Raw genomic sequence first — 16,900 nt, forward strand, 5'->3', positions numbered from 1 at the left:
ATAGGTCAACATTGACCTCATAACCCGCCCCCCCCCCCCCCCCCCCCCCCCACACACACACACACACACACACACACACACACACACACACACACACACACACAGAGAGTTGAGGTCAGTAGATACAATTGCATCATCATGTGTCTGTCTGTGTGTTATTTCACTGTGGTTAATGTGGACAGTGGTTGTGTGTGTGTGCGCGTGTGCGAGTGTGTCTATTGCTGTGTGTATGTGTGTACTGTATGCCTTTGTATTTGTGTGTAGTGGAAAGAGTGCATCGTGTGCTTGTGCTGTGTTTCCGCTGTGGACTGTGTGTGTGTGTGTGTGTGTGTGTGTGTGTGTGTGTGTGGGCAGGGTAAAGGGTAGGAGGTCATGAGAAATGAGGGGGGTGGGTGCAGGGAGTGGTAAGAGGGAGCTGATGGGCTATTCCTCCCACTCGCTGCCTCACACACGCACACGCACACGTACACACACACACACAGTCACACACACACATGTGCGTGCGCGCAGTCCCCACACACACACTGTCTGTCTCAGGCAGACACTACACACGTGGACTCTCCAGACACACACACACACACACACACCACACACACGCACACGCACACGCACACGCACACTCAGACGTGTTCATTGCCAGTCTAGCATGTCTCCAGTTCAACCAGTAGGTCACACACCAGTGAATGGAATCAATGCATGGGGCCAGAGTCATTCCTATGGTCCCGAAATAGCTGATCTACAAGCTGATCTACAAGCTCACAATGTGGCGCTGTGAGCTTGTAGATCTGCTATTTTATAATAGATCTACAAGCTGTATTTTATATATAGAGCTTGTAGATCAGCTATTAAAAAAGAAAAATGATAACAATTCCGGACGCACGATATATCGCTCATCATTTCCGTATCGGCGATATCATTATCAAACCGATAACGGTCAAAATAATTTAGTTTTTTGCCGATATTTACAAAAATATATATTCATGTTTGAATGTGATGATGAAAGCTGCATATTCAATCAGTGTTTCTAGACACTACATTTACAATGTTAATGTTCAGATATGGGCCAAAATTTCAATATCCTGCATCCCTAGTTTGGAACAAAGAGTTCTTGCTTTTTCAAATTCAGTGTTTACAGTACATGTGTTTTGCAGAACAGACAATGGATTGAACCTGTTTTTTTTAATATAGTTAATATCAACATCGGTAAATATCGCTTATCGACCATAACAGCGATGTTGAAATCGGTTGACCTGTATCGGCCAGAATATTTCATATTTCAATACGTCAGTTGCATCCCTAGTTAAAAGGGTTAACTTACTCTACAACGTGTATTAAAAAATATTTCATATTTCTGGACAGCAGTAACATCATGTGCGCAGAACATTCCAGGCTGTTGACGCTCGAGATGAAGGCTGGTTCACTTTATCCACTTATATTAATAGTTCTATTTGTGTGAGTAATGTTTGTGGATGTAGCATTTAGTGTCTTGGCAACAAACGCACACTGTGTGCAAACGCTATTTATTTTCATTTGATGTCAAGCAGAGTGGGAATTGTTTGAGTCGTTTAGAAATATAGCAAATGGACAAAATGACATGGTCAGTTATATTTTCTTCTCTTTTTTGCTTTTTTGTTGTTGCTTTTTTACCCCCTTTTCTTCCCTATGTTGTCGTTAGGCCAATTGATTCGTCGCCCACACACATGTCTGTGTGTTGTCACTGCTGCTGTATCCTACAACAGCCTCAGCCTGTAGGAGGATGTGCATTGACAGATATCACCCTACCCCTGTATGAGTTCTCTCTCCTGATTGGATGAAATTGGCATCCCGGCCTGAAAATGTACTTCATGTTTACTAAAGAGCTGGAAAGAGGGGGGGGGACCCCTGTTACTGAACAAACACTAGCAATGATTACTATCAGAATATAGGCTTCCTTAACACACACGCACGCACACACACGCATGCGCACACACACATGCACGCACGCACACACACACTAGGGTACATTTATATTATATTCGATATTTGAATATTCATCGAATAATCTCCCTTGAATCTGATTGGTCGCTTGGTGTTCAGGTGGTGTCCTGTGGAAGAAGAAGGCCTCCTGCCAAGCGTCTTGTTTGAGCCTCAATGAGAGCCAGTGGGGACCAGTCGCACGGCAGCTGCTGCTAAATGAAATATTAACGAGTGCCACTGGGGCAGAGCCCACTGGGCTGTGGGCTCTGAATGCCTTGCTGGCGGGCCGGTTTATACTGTAGCACTGGTCCTCAACGTGGGGGGGTGGGCACGGGGGTCCAAATGGACCCTTGCGGGTCTGTAACTCTGAGAGCGTACAAATGGGACCAAACGGACCCGCAGGAATTTTACAGTTTAGCATGGCGTTCCAAAAAGATTCCATTTGCACCCTCTCTGAGTTACAGACCCTTAAGGATCCATTCGGACCCCTGGTGGGCCCCGAACCAGACGTTGAGAAACGACGTTTCATAGCAGTGATTCTCAAAGTGTGGTCCGGGGACCCCCAGGGGTCCTTGAAGGGGGTTCCAGGGGGTCCCCAGCAAATGTAGTAAACATAGCGTCACAATCATTTTAACCGCTTTATCCATTTATATGTTGACTATTCAAAAACAGCAGATCTACATGCTCACTTCGTGCCACACTGCTAGCTTGTACATCTGCTATTTTTTGAAGATTTCTGAAAATTATCGAAAATGTTTGGGAACTTTTGAATAATTTAGATTTTTTTCCCATACATCTTCTCTTCTCGGGGTCCCTGGCACAAAACATGTTCAGATGGGGGTCCGTGGCCAAATACATATCAATTTGGGGGTCTTTGGCACAAACATTTTTGAGAACCACTGTTTTATAGGACACAGAGGTGGACGGTTAAATGGAAACAACCAGCATTTATGCTTACAAACATTTTATTCTCCTGACTCCAGAGGCTGGTAAATGTGCCAACAATGTGAACGGTTTCTTTAACAATGTAATGCAGGCCTTAAAGCTACAATCTGGAACTTATTTTTTAATGAATTAAACATTATTTTAACCAATCTGTATGATAGAGTATGTTAATACGATATAACTAGTACATCTGTATGGTAGAGTATGTTAATACGATATAACTAGTACATCTGTATGGTAGAGTATGTTAATACGATATAACTAGTACATCTGTATGGTAGAGTATGTTAATACGATATAACTAGTACATCTGTATGGTAGAGTATGTTAATACAATATAACTAGTACATCTGTATGGTAGAGTATGTTAATACAATATAACTAGTACATCTGTATGGTAGAGTATGTTAATACAACTAGTACATCTGTATGGTAGAGTATGTTAATACGATATAACCAGTACATCTGTATGGTAGAGTATGTTAATACAATATAACCAGTACATCTGTATGGTAGAGTATGTTATTACGATATAACCAGTACATCTGCAGTGGTCAGAGGTGGTAGGACAAAAAGTGGTACTGCCTATTGACTATTGAGCTCATGAGCTCAATATCTCCCCTGGACAAGCGAGAATTGCCTCTAGCCTAAAGCGCTAGAAAATTTGGTCAGAGTTCAGATCCCGGGTAGACTTCAGCTTTTAATTAGCACCAGTTTTCAGACTGTACTGTACTTTTGTGTTGTGCGGGAAAGTATATTCTTGTCGTATCCAGACTAAATCAAAGTGTAAGTAGTCGGGGGGGCAGTTTCACATGGCGTGTAGCGACGATTATCTAACATGTTGGCTCGCGCACATTTCCCACCAGGCAGCTTGTCGAGCTACTGATGTCGTTCCCTCCGCTTTACGCCCAGACACAGAACCCAGAGTCTGCCTCCTCAGTGTTCTCAACTAGCCATGCTTCACTGCTCTCACAAGCATTTTCCTCTATAGAGCATTTTTTTTGTCTGCCACTGCCACACAAGTAAAATCTTCTGTATTAATTTAACTCCGAAGAGCGTGCAAATGGAACCGAACGGACCCGTTCGGTTCCATTTGCACACTCTTCGGAGTTAAACCAACACTAAGAAATGTTTCTATGCAGGCCCAGACTCACCCCCTTATGGCTTTCAAGCGCTGAGTTCTCGTTTATAAACGTCAGTTATTTTGTATTGTTTCCGTCCATTATGATGGATGAGAGAACAGCGGCGTAATTGCGCCACATTTGTTTGGTTTTGGGCTAGCATTAGGCTAACCAGATACAGATGACAAATTGCTCTCTCTCTCTCTCTCTCTCTCTGTCTGTGCTTGGAGCGGTGGGGGTAATTTAGTTGCAGTCAAATACCAATGTTGCTGCTGAGCTGAATAAGTAATGGGGGGGAAGAAAAACTGGCTTTTATATTCAGTTATATCTTCAAATGAGGTAGGGGTGTGCGTGTGTGTGTGCGTGCTCGCGCTAAAGTTGAATGGATAAAAGAAAAGTGTAAGTGCATTTAGCTCAACACTTGGGGCCATGTGTGTGAGTGCATGCCTCTGCTTGTGTGCTTGTATGCACTTGTCCCTGTGTGTGTGGGTGTGTGTGTGTGTGTGTGCGTGTTATAAGCGTGCGTGTACTCTACGAGTCTGCCTGTGTGTTGTATTTCATATCTCCTGTCATCTGCATCGTTTGTCTTCTCCGCGTAGCAGTGCATGAACCTTTAGTGCTAATATGTCTGATATTAAGTTAAGAATGTAGCAGCCTGCTACCATAGCCTACTGTTTTCTGTTTGTGTTTTTATCTTCTGCAGTTGAGTGTGTGTGTGTGTGTGTGTGTGTGTGTGTGTGTGTGTGTGTGTGTGTGTGTGTGTGTGTGTGTGTGTGTGTGTGTGTGTGTGTGTGTGTGTGTGTGTGTGTGTGTGTGTGTGTGTGTGTGTGTGTGTGTGTGTGTGTGTGTGTGTGTGTGTTAACTAACAGCTGTGTCCCACACTGAAAACATGTGTGTACTGTATGTGTAGCCACAAACATGCCACATGTGTGTTACAACCGTCTCTGAAAGTGTGTGTGTGTGTTTGAATGATATCCTGCAAATCTGATCATTCAGGCTTTCCTTTTCTATAATCCTGCCATCTGTCAATCAACTGTCATCTTTAATGAGACTCCTCCCCATCACGGTGGCCCTGATATCTCTCTCTCTCTCTCTCTCTCTCTCTCTCTCTCTCTCTCTCTCTCTCTCTCTCCCCCCTTCATGCTTGTCAACTTATATTTCTTCTCATTTAGCGCTCTCCTCCTCTACTCTCTTTATCTCTTCATGCCTGTCATCTTCTCTCTCTCTCTCTCTCTCTCTCTTTCTCTCTCTCTCTCTCTCTCTCTCTCTCTCTCTCTCTCTCTCTCTCTCTCTCTCTCTCTCTCTCTCTCTCTCTCTCTCTCTCTCTCTCTCCCTCTCTCTCTCTCTCTCTCGGTTGACATGATAAGACAGCTGATTAGGAACAGATTGGGGTCCTTGATGCCATGACAAGTGAAGGGCTTCTCTGAAGCCAACAGCGCATCGCTGCACTGGACAGTAGCGGCCGTGTGTGTGTGCGCGTGTGTGTGTGTCTGACTTAAATCAAACGTTTTCATGCTCTGCTTACCTCTGCCCTTTGTTTAATATCAGCCTCTGTCTCATATCGTCGCTGTCTGGCAGAAACCTTGTATCTCCACTTTTCACCTTTTTATGTTTTTTTATCAAAATATAATATACCTACTTAATCATGGAAGAGTGTCGCTCAAAAGTAGTGAAAATAGACGATCTACAAGCTCACAACGTGTCGCATCTCGACACGTTGTCAGCGCGTAGATCAGCTATTTTCATTATTTTATAATAAAGAAATTATAATAAAGAATTTTTTTTTGGACATGTAAGGTTTCTCCCCCGACAGTAACGATTATGATCCTCAGTGAGAGGATAAGCGATCCCTTTCCTGACAAACCTTCTATTTTCGCAGACATGTGGTTTTCGTCCGACGACGGCAGTCGACGAGCCCCTAAAAATGTCACACCGCCTCCCAAACCCCCCCCCCCACACACACACACACACACACACACAAAAACAGACGAAAGACCACGTTAGCTTTTTATCTAAAGTGTGGACGATAATCTTTAGTCATATTCTCAGAAAACACTCCTAAATAATGGCCTGTAGGACAGTGGTTCTCAAAGTGGGGTCCGGGTACCCCCAGGGGTCTTTGTGAGGGTCCCAGGGGGTCCCCAGCAAAAGTAGTTAACATAGCATCACAATCATTTTAACCGCTTTATCTCGAATATCGAAAGTGTTATTATTTATTTTGTACATACATCTTCTCTTCTGGGGGTCCCTGGCACAAAACCTTTTAAAAATGTCGATTTCCACACAATTATGTGTAGTAATGCAAACACACTTGTGTGTGTGTGCACATGCACTGTTGACTGATGTGCGCATTTTTTTCTGTGTGTGTTTCAGATGCATTTGTTAACAGTCAGGAGTGGACACTCAGCCGGACGGTACCCGAACTCAAAGTGGTGAGTTGAATTCCGGCACGCACACACATACGCACGCACACACGTGCGCGCAACACGCGTATACATTTTGTCAATTCCAGTGATGGAAGAAGCACTCACATTTCTTACAATGTAGAAATACTCTGTTACAAGTAAAAGTCCTGTAATCAAACTTAACTTGAGTAAAAAAGTACAAAATTATTGGCATCAAAATAATACTGAAAGAACCAAATGTTCAAAAGTACTCATTATGCAGAATGTCCCCTTTCACAAGTTCTTAAAGGGATACTTCACTTTCAAATAAAATAAACATTAAAAAAAAATATTTAAAAAAAATGAAAGAAGTTATGGCAAAATAAAGGCCCCCTCACGCATTAGAGTGTCCTACTAATGTGTGAGGGGGCCTTTATTTTGCCATAACTTCTTTCATTTTTTTTAAATAATTTTTTTTAATGTTTATTTTATTTGAAAGTGAAGTATCCCTTTAAAATGTATGAAAATCCTTTGTAAATAGCAGATCTACAAGCTCACTATACGTCGCGATGCGACGCGTTGTGAGCTTGTAGATCTGCTATTTTCAAATAGCCAAAGTTTAAATAGGGCTGAAATGGGTTAATGTACTGTATGTTTCGTTATAAAAATTCAAATCTAACTAGTAACTAAAGTGTTCTAATAATTGTAGTGGAGTAAAAGTACAATATTTGCCTCTGAGATGTAGTGGAGTAGAAATGTATTGAAAATTTGAAATATTCAAGTAAAGTAAAAGTACCTCAAAATTGTACTTAAGTACAGCACAGTAAATATAATTAGTTACTTTCCATCACTGCATTTTGTGAATTCTCAAAAACTCAAAAGGCAGCCCCTAAAACAGTGGCGCTTATGTATTGTTTTACCAGTGTGATTAGCGGTTCCTTATATTTTCTTTTATAACACAATGCTGACTCATCTCCCCTCCTCCCCCAGGGCATTGTGGGTAACCTGGCCAGTGGCAAGTCGGCGCTGGTCCACAGGTATCTGACCGGGACCTACGTCCAGGAGGAGTCTCCAGAAGGTACACACACAAACACCTCGCCACTCTCATCCTCTTCTGTCACTCTCTCTCTCTTATCAAAGCTGCAATCCGGAACGTATGTTTTAACCAATCTGTATGGTATGTTAAAGGAGTAGTTTTTAAGTTTCGGGTCAATTAGTATAGATGGATGACCCGGTCATCAAATTATTGGCTCAGGATTTTCTTTTTATTAACATTTTGTTACTTTTTTTTTTACTTTCTAGAAAGAATAGAATAATAAATAACCAGTCACCAAAAACCAGTGTGATACGTCAAAGAATAATACTGGAATAACGTGTTTTAACCAGTAGCCAATCCTCTGATAGATCCATTCTGCTGTTCAAAAGGTGGTCAGTAGCCAGGTCATTGGTGCTTGAACTGCCCGCCCCGGGGCTAAAATGGTTGACACTCAGACAGGTCTAACCAATCCGAACGAGAGGCACCCTGATTGGTTTCTGGACCAATGACAGAGCTTCTCAGATATTCAGATATCAGAATAGTTTTGGAGGCAGACTGCGGCCCCTAGAAGTGTCACAGAGACTACATTTTTTAGAGCATTGTTAGCCGTCTAAATATAATAAAATATATTTTTTTCCTAAATTGCCCAAAAATCGTCAGCTTTATCAGCTTTAATACAATATAACTACATCTGTATGGTAGAGTATGTCAATACAATATAACTAGTACAGTACCTCTGGTGGAGGTGGTCTCTCTACTCTTCTATTGAGACATTAAGACCCTGGTGGACGTCTACTGGTCGCCAAGTAGTACTGCCAGAAGCTCACAAGCCCCAATAGCTCCCCTGGACAAGCGAGGAAGAGCGGTAGAAGTCCCCTGCATGCTAGTAGAGACACCCCAGTTCAAATCCCGTGTAAGACATGCACAGACACTGTTACGGATTGCAGCTTTTTTTGTTGTTTTCCTTTCTATTTCCCACACTCTTTCTCTCTCTTTCCTGTCTGTCAATGGCGTTTCTTTTTTGTTGTTTTTTGTCCTCCCCAAATTTTCTCTCCTCTGTCTCTTTCTCTGTGTGTGTATGTGTCAGGATCTTGGCTGGGTCCAGTGTGGTCTCTTGTTTTAGCTTGAAACCCGGTAACCAGCGCTTCAGGTGCCAAAAACAACCCAGCTTAACCTCTGCGACACCGAAGGGGATTATCTCCCTGAAAGTTAAAAAGAAAAAGTCGATTAAATCAAAACTTCTGGTGGGGGGAGGGTAGTTGAGGATAAGAAACTGAGGGTTGGGGTTAAACCCCTCCCCCCCCCCCCCCCCTCAGCTGGCGAAACGCTCGCGTTTTAAAAAGCTGTGTGTCTCGCATGTGTGAGTCATATTTTTTGGTCCCCAGGGGCACACGCTCCGCTGCCTACCTAGCCTGCCACGCTGCCTAGGTAGGCAGCGTGGCAGGGGAGCACCCCGCTGCTTCTCGCCGGGGGGGGGGGGGGGGTCTTAAAGTTTCCTCTCTTTACTTCCTTCGCTTGAAGCGAAAAGTAGGGTCTGAACAGAGAAACCGACATTTCAACTCCTACACTTTAATTTATGCATTTGTAACTCGGAGAGTATTACAAATGTTACATTTGAGTTAAGACCCATAAGACCTGAGGTGTCTTCTAAATCCTAACAGTTTTCTGAAAAACGTATGTACTGTAGCTATATCAGTGGTTCTCAAACTTTTTCATGTCAAGGACCCCCAACATTATTTGTATTTGGCTGCAGACCCCCCATCTCAAAATGTTTTGTTCCAAAGACCCCCAAAAGCAAAGATTTGAGTTAAAAAATATGAACAAAAAATTAAATAGATGTGAAAAAAAAAGATTTCAAGATTTTTCAAAAATAGCAGATCTACAAGCTCAATTTGTTATATATATAGCTAAAATCTAAAATTACACAGATGCTTTGCCCGGTTTTAATGGGTTAATGTATGCATTTGTAACTCAGAGAATATTACAAATGTTACATTTGAGTTAAATTAACACTGGGTGGTTTTTCTCTACTTTTACGTGCACTATTGTGAGGTGTAAAAACCCACATAACTGCATTTTTTTGCAGTTCATTCCGTGTCTGACTCGAATCAAAGTTTTCATGCTCAGCTCACTTATGCCCTTTGTGTAATTTCAACCGCAGTATCGTGTGATCCTCAGTGACAGGATAAGCGATTCTTATTCCTGTAAAAAGGTTCTATTTTTGCAGACATGTGGTTTTCGTCCGACAACTGCGGTCGACAGGATCCTAAAAATGTCCCACCGCCTCCAAAAAAAAGATGAAAGAGAACGTAGCCTTGCATCCTAAGTACTTGTGACGACCATCTTACGTCTGTTCTCAGACTTGTAGAAACTCCGGCAAGAAATATTTATTTTGATCATCTCTTTTTTCGTTCAAGTCTCCATAAATATGGGTAATTGGGAATTGGCATAACGACTAAAATAAAACAAATAACTAATGGTATGAAAACCGTCCATAAATACATTGAAAAATGCCACCATAGTGAGACTAGTACATGAGGCCGATTCTACAAATGTCTTCTCAATGTAAACAGTTTTCTTAAATTCCTATGTTTCTATATCAGTGGTGCTCAAACTATTTCATGTCAAGGACCCCTAAAAATGTATGTATTTGGCCGCGGACCTCCATCTCAAAATATGTTGTTCCAGGGACCCCCAGAAGCAAAGATTTGAGTTAAAAATGTTTGCTTTAAAAACATAGGATATATATTCAAAGATTTGCACAAACTTTCACGATTTTTCAAAAATAGCAGATCTACAAGCTCGAAGTGACTCGCTATGAGCTTGCATATCTGCTATTTTTGAATAGCCAAACATCGTGCCATATATATATATATATATAGCTAAAATCAGCTTTCCTGGTTTTAATGGGTTAAAAAGCCCCTGCTTCATCTCCCTATAGCTCTATAGTCGTGACTGTCATACGCCCCGAGGACACTCTGCCATATTTCCTCATTCATTTTTTAAAAACCCTGGAGGGCCTATCTGGGATGCCAACACCCCTCGCCAACCGCGCAACACGCAACTTCCCCGGGCCAAGTCCGACTTTTCACCAAGTCCTCTGTATGTTACTTTAATATTTCAACACCTACAGCTGGCATAGCTATACTCGCCACCAAAGGACTGCGGAGAAGAAGATATAGGCTGCGGCCGTTCTCATAGGAAGGGCTGTAGGTTCGTCATAGTGTTAAGTGCCCCTCTAAGTCTTTGGGCCACTTAACACGATGCCACTTTGGGGAGTTTGCTCCCCTCTACTGGTTAAAAAAACAACAACAAAAAACATGCTAGACTGACCTGGGTACGCTATGATTTAGAACAGTGGTTCCCAAACTACTGGGGGGTCCCCAGATAATTTTTGGGCGGTTCCCAGATGATTAGCTTAATGTGCAACATTGTTTTCTCACTCAACAGTAAACAAACCAACATACAGTATTAAGGACTTTTAAGACCTTTTTAAAAACAAATTGGCCAAAGTGTCAAATATTACGTAAGAATGAGGCAACCATTGTGAAAATAGCCGATCTAAGCTCACCACTCCTTGGCATTGTGAGCTTGTAGTGCGGCTATTTTCACAATATTTATCTGTGGAACCGAGTCAAACTAAATGTAATACCTACAATTCCAAGTGCTTGTCAGGGTAGGGGGTCCCCAGTTCAAATGGGATTATTTTTGGGGTCGCTGTCCCTGTCCACTGTGGCCAGTAATGAGCTACCAGGCAACCCCTTACTCTTGGACAGCTTTGAACCTTTCCGAGGACATCAAACTCCCACGGAAGTAGCCTGGTGTTAAGTTGCACTTTAAATTCAGATGCACTATCGATTATTTTTCCCTTAATATTGCATCTCCTTTAGCTGAAACCGCACACATACACGAGCACACACACACACACACACGCACACAAACGGAGGCTAAAATCTTAATGGTGGAGTCTTGTGCGTGATACTTCCCAATCCCATATACCTTCCATTTTTAATAATTAAACAGTCAGTGCCCACACACTGGCCGTGAAGAGGTAGTTTCATTAGAAATGGCAGGTAGCTCCTCTAAGAATATATTCACAGATATACCTACTGTGCTCCTGTATAACAGGACAACAGGGCAGTTGTCACTACTGCGACATTATTTTCCATGTATATCTCTATGCTATTTTTCAATAGCCAAAGTATAAAATATGGTTAAAGCGGTTAAAATTACTGTGACACTATTTAGGTGGCTTTCAGCAGTGGTGGAGAAAGTACCCAAATTGTCGTTTGCCTGTCAGACTTTCTTTAGGGGAGCCCTCCCTAACCGAAGCGTTCTGGTGGACTCCACTGCAGGGCTACCTTTAGGCTTAAGTGCTCTTAAGCCGTCTTTGACCTCAGAATGCCCCTCCATAGCCACATAGCTCTGGGACATCCCCTGTCACCGCGGTTGGGATCCGTTAGGAATTTAACGACTCTGGCTCCTTAACGTTTCCCTCTTAACTGTCCGATTCCTTAACGGTTCCCAGTAATGATTCCTATAGGGGGTCCCAAATGGACACTTACGGATCTGTAACCAGATCTTTAACACTTGCATGACTAAGCCATCAATATGACCGATTTTGAGAATTTAAAGTGGATTATCTTCTCTCATGAAGCTCTGAGAAAGTTCCCCTTTCATGACTTTTCCTAAATATTTGTTTAAAATCATCTCCGTTTTTTTTTCTTTCTGAAACGTATTATAAAAAGGACCCCAAAATGAATATGTATTTGGCCGCGGACCCCCATATCAAAATATGTTGTTCCAGTGACCCCCAGCAGCAAAGATTTGAGTTACAAATGTTCGCTTTAAATTCAAAGATTTGCACACATTTTCACGATCTTTCAAAAATAGCAGATCTCATAGCTCATAGCGCGAACGTCGCAACGTTCGAGACGGCAACTCCTTCGCTTTAGCTCACTCGGCGGTCCCTCACGTGGCTCCAGTTCGCTTGAGACTGCGCGCCTCCGAAATGATTTAGTCAATGGAGGAGATGCGAGGCGGCTATGCACAGATTTTTGGGGATTTTTATAGGTGTCTATATGCACGGAATGACGTCTGTGCAATGTATACCAAGTTGTGTGAGATCGGGTTGGGTTAGCGGTAATGGTTCCAAATCTGATGGAAACCGATTCCGGTTCCTCAAACCCTAGTCACTGTGAGAGGGGGAATGACCCCATAGCTGATGTCCACTCAGCCGTTGTGGGGCCTCAATTACAACCCCGCCTCGCCCGGTCCGGTCCGTCCAAAATCAACAAAAACATCATCGTCGGCATCTGAAAGAAAGAAAGCAAAAACAACAACTTGGCAGCTCCCGAAACTAGCTTTGATGTGGATACTTGGCACTGCCACCCATCTAGGAAGCAGCGCGGCCCGCCTCGCATAGCAGAAATTATGGGTCCGGCACTTTGAAAAACTGTTGCATAATAAAACCCGTCGAGAGAAGACGGCGCGGGGGAGGGGAGACATGGAGGCTCAAGTACTGTACTCATGTACTCAAGTACTGTACTGTCCTTATGTACAATTTTCTGGTGTTTCCATTTTTCAATACTTTTACTTCTACTCCTCACTACATCTCAGAGGCAAATATTGTACGTTTTACTCCGCTACAATTATTTGACAGCTTTAGTTACTTTGCCGATTTAGATTATTATCACAAAACATACATTATCCACTTCAGCTCATATATTTCGGCCATTTGAAAATAGCAGATCTACAAGCTCACATCGCGACGCATTGTGTGTTTGTAGATCGTCTATTTTCAAAAGATCTTTATACATTTTGAACTTGTGCAATGGGACATTCTGCACAATGAGTACTTTTACTTTTGGTACTTTACGTATATTTAGATTTTTTTGTACTCTTTTGACTCATATACATTTTGAACACTGGAAGTTTACTTGTAACAGAGTATTTCTGCATTGCAGTATTGATACTTTTACTTAAGTAAACAATGCGGGTACTTCTTCCATCACTGCATGGAGGAAGGGAGGGATAGGAGAGAGAGAGAAGGAAAAAAAACTAAAAACTAGATAAACGTGGGGGAAGTTAGAAGTTAGGCTGACAATGTTTTCAAAGCCCCTCAACATTGTCTAAAAATAAATCCCCTCTTGCCTTTAAATTCCCATGGTGATTGATCACTAACGGAGCGCAGTTTGGTGACCGGGCGACCACGACGCCACAAAACCGCCGACCACAACTATTCTTAGACGGCACACTGGAGCCTGGAGGCTGGAGGAGGCAGACCCCAGATCAGCTCCTGTCTGTGTGAACGTTTACAACCAGAGTCGCAAGCAGACGGGTCTACGGAGAGAAGCCCAAAAGAAGTGACTAGGTCGCATGATCACATCCCCAGAAAAAATTAGTTAATATAGCATAAAAATCTGTTTTACCACTTTAGCCCTGTATACATTTACAAGCTCACAGTGCGGCGCAATGCTGCACGTTGTGAGCTTGTAGATCGCCAATTAAAAAAAAAGAAGGGAAATATAACACAAATCGTGTATGGGGTCCCTGTCATAAGATATTTTCAGATGGGGCCGGCAGACTAATACATATTCATTTGGGGGTCCTTGACATGAAAATGTATGAGAACAACTGATTTAAACGACAATAGACAGCAAGCTCAAAAAAGCAACTACACTTTAGAAACAAGCCCCCCAAAAAAACGCAACCCGCAACTGTCAATTATTTACAGAAAAACAAGCCTAAAGTCGCTTATAATAAGCATACTTGGCAAACACTGCTTACAACTGATCGCAGATCAGTCCCGTCTGTGTGAAACAGGCCCCTCGAATGCAGTGATTTTCAGCAATGTTTTTCAAGCTCAACTTGGTTTAAAAAAAAAAAAAGTTCACACTGCTATTTGTCTTTCCTAAAAAAACTAAAGCAATGACCAAGCAATTTAGAACGACCTCACTGGGTGACACAAGGGATTGACCGCGCCACAGCAGAATGCTAAAAGCAAACAGTGAGTTTGCCAAGGTAATCACAGTGTAAAAAAACGCTTTTAAAAAGTTATGTTTGTCACTCTGTGATAGTAGTTCTATATCATGGTGAGATAAGGATGATAACATTAAGGCAATCTCAGACTGTTTAAGACAGCCATACATAAAGAGTAATCATGTCAACTTTGGCAACTTTTAATTATTTGAGTTAAGATAATTTGCGCAATACAAAAAGTACATTGATCAAAATGTAACATAATAATATGTTGGAAGCTTTAAACTTTTAAGTTTTGGGGCTGTACAGCAAGAAACCTAAAGTCACATTTTGGTCAATGTTAGACCATGTGGAAAAAATAAATGATAAATCTCCAGCTTAAAGTTTATCGATTTCCATGTGTTGCCCTGCATATTTGTCACAGACTCCCTCACCACGTGTCTGTTCGTAACGTCCAATATCTTAACGGCAACTTGAACGGGACAACCCTTTGTTGCCTGTTAAGCCCAATTTATACTTTGAATTGTATGACAGCGTGGCGGACCAAAAATGGCTGATCTATAAGCTCAGCTCACAACGCGTCGCATCCGCAACGCGTTGTGAGCTCATAGAGCAGCTATTTTTGAGCTTATAGATCAGCTATTTTCGCTCCGCCACGCCAACTTAGCGGTATGACGGGGCATAAACTGGGCATTAGCCGGGAGCGCTTTCTCAACATCAACCGACATTGCCCCATTGCCCCAGAAATGATGCGGTATGTCACAGCAGAGCAGCGCAGCACACACACACACACACACACACACACACACACATGGAAGCAACTAAAAGAGAATTGAGCTAAAACAAGTAATGGTAATTACCCAGCTCTGCTGCTTGTGGCTGGCCGACGCAGCCCTGGTTGCTTTATGAATGAATGGTTTCATTGACGTTCCACATCACAGCCCCGCTGCTCCAGCGGTCTGTGTGGAGCGCACTGTGTTTACCTAGAGCTTAACCTAGACTTAAAGAGATTGGCCCTGCAGGAGCAGCACCAGCGGTGTGGCCCCGCTCATGTGATATGCATGCAGGTTGACCTCTGGACCACCATGTGTGACCCTGTTTAAAAAAAAATAATAATAATCAGGGGTTCCCAAACTTTTCAGGACCCAAACGTACAGAAATACATTAAATTATTTAGAAACATTTTGACTTTTTTTTAGCATTCTGAAAAATTAATACTGTAGATGTACTGTATATAATACAAAAAAATTAAATATTTTAAAATACTAATCAAAACATAGTGTAAAACCTGAGGAAGGTCTACACGACTGAAACGCATCAATAAAAACTTCTCTTGAACGTGCAAGTGGCAGTGAGCGGGTAAATCTCTCCGGATTCTCCGGAAACTAAACTAAAAATAAAGATCATGACCCATAACAATACTCTCCTCTAAACCTAACTAACCTAACCTAACTAAGATTCAATGTTTGGGAAACACTGTTTTAGGAGTCAGTCAACCCTACCAGAAGTGGGACCTTGTCTCCACTACTGTCTCGCTTACACAGTGAAATCCTAACTGTGTTAACTTGGCATTTAAGAATCATTTACATAATTTTGTCAGGTCCAGAGTTATTGTTTGTTTACCTCTGTCAACTCACGGCAGTGATTATCCATGTGGCCTCTATTTTCATTGGGGAAGGTACTTTTCCCCCCTAAAGAGACGGATGAAGGCAGGCGCCACATTACAGCTGTGCCAAAATTCTCAGCATTGGGTCCGGGGACCCCCAGGGGTCCTTGGGGGGGGTTCCAGGGGGTCCCCAGCAAAATGTGTTATTATAGCATCATAATAATTTTAACGACTTTAACCGTTTATACATTGGCTATTCAAAAATAGCAGATATACAAGCTCATAGCGCCGCACCGAGTGCCGCGCTATGAGCTTGTAGATCTGCTATTTTTGAAAAATCGTGAAAATGTGTGCAAAACCTTTGAATATTTTTATATATTTTTAAACCGAACATTTGTAACTCAAATCTTTGCTTCTGGGGGTCCCTGGGAAAAAAAATATTTGAGATGGGGGGTCCGCGGCCAAATACATATCATGTTGGGGGTCCTTGACGCGAAAAAGTTTGAGAACCACTGGTTTACAGCACCTTCTAATTTAACTCAAGACTTACACATGGATCGATAGACACTGAGGATTCAACTCTGTTCCCTCCTCAGTCTATAATATTGTTAATTGCACTTCGATCGTTAGCATCAACTCGTCGAAAAGTAATGCTAGCTTTGCTCTGCGACATGTTCGGATTCTCCACCTTTAAGCTCTTAGGAGAAGAGCTTTTTAAAAGTCTTATTGATGACTGAGTGTAAAACGCCAAGCCAAGCATTATTGTCAAATAAGAAAAGCAATCGCTCAGCCAGCTTATACTGTGTTAGTAGGCTACCATACTAAAATCACTGTTTCTCAATGTCAGGCCCGGTGCAAAGGGGTACAAATG

General features: G+C 42.3%; 1 protein-coding gene across 3 annotated transcripts in view; it reads left to right on the forward strand.

The window, feature by feature from the left end:
* Window positions 1–16,900, forward strand: part of agap1 (ArfGAP with GTPase domain, ankyrin repeat and PH domain 1) — a 369,404-nt gene that overhangs the window by 213,096 nt on the left and 139,408 nt on the right. For all 3 annotated transcript variants that reach the window (XR_013932707.1, XM_080422339.1, XM_080422338.1), the window contains exons 2-3: window positions 6,396–6,454; window positions 7,397–7,484. Coding sequence is in view for 2 of the 3 variants with exons in the window: in XM_080422339.1 (XP_080278465.1) it covers window positions 6,396–6,454; window positions 7,397–7,484 (147 nt within the window). In the remaining variant the exon portion in view is untranslated. The remainder of the gene's footprint in view (window positions 1–6,395; window positions 6,455–7,396; window positions 7,485–16,900) is intronic.

Source organism: Gymnoscopelus braueri (assembly GCF_963280865.1).
Source record: "Gymnoscopelus braueri genome assembly, chromosome: 24".
NCBI classification, from domain to species: Eukaryota; Metazoa; Chordata; class Actinopteri; order Myctophiformes; family Myctophidae; genus Gymnoscopelus; species Gymnoscopelus braueri.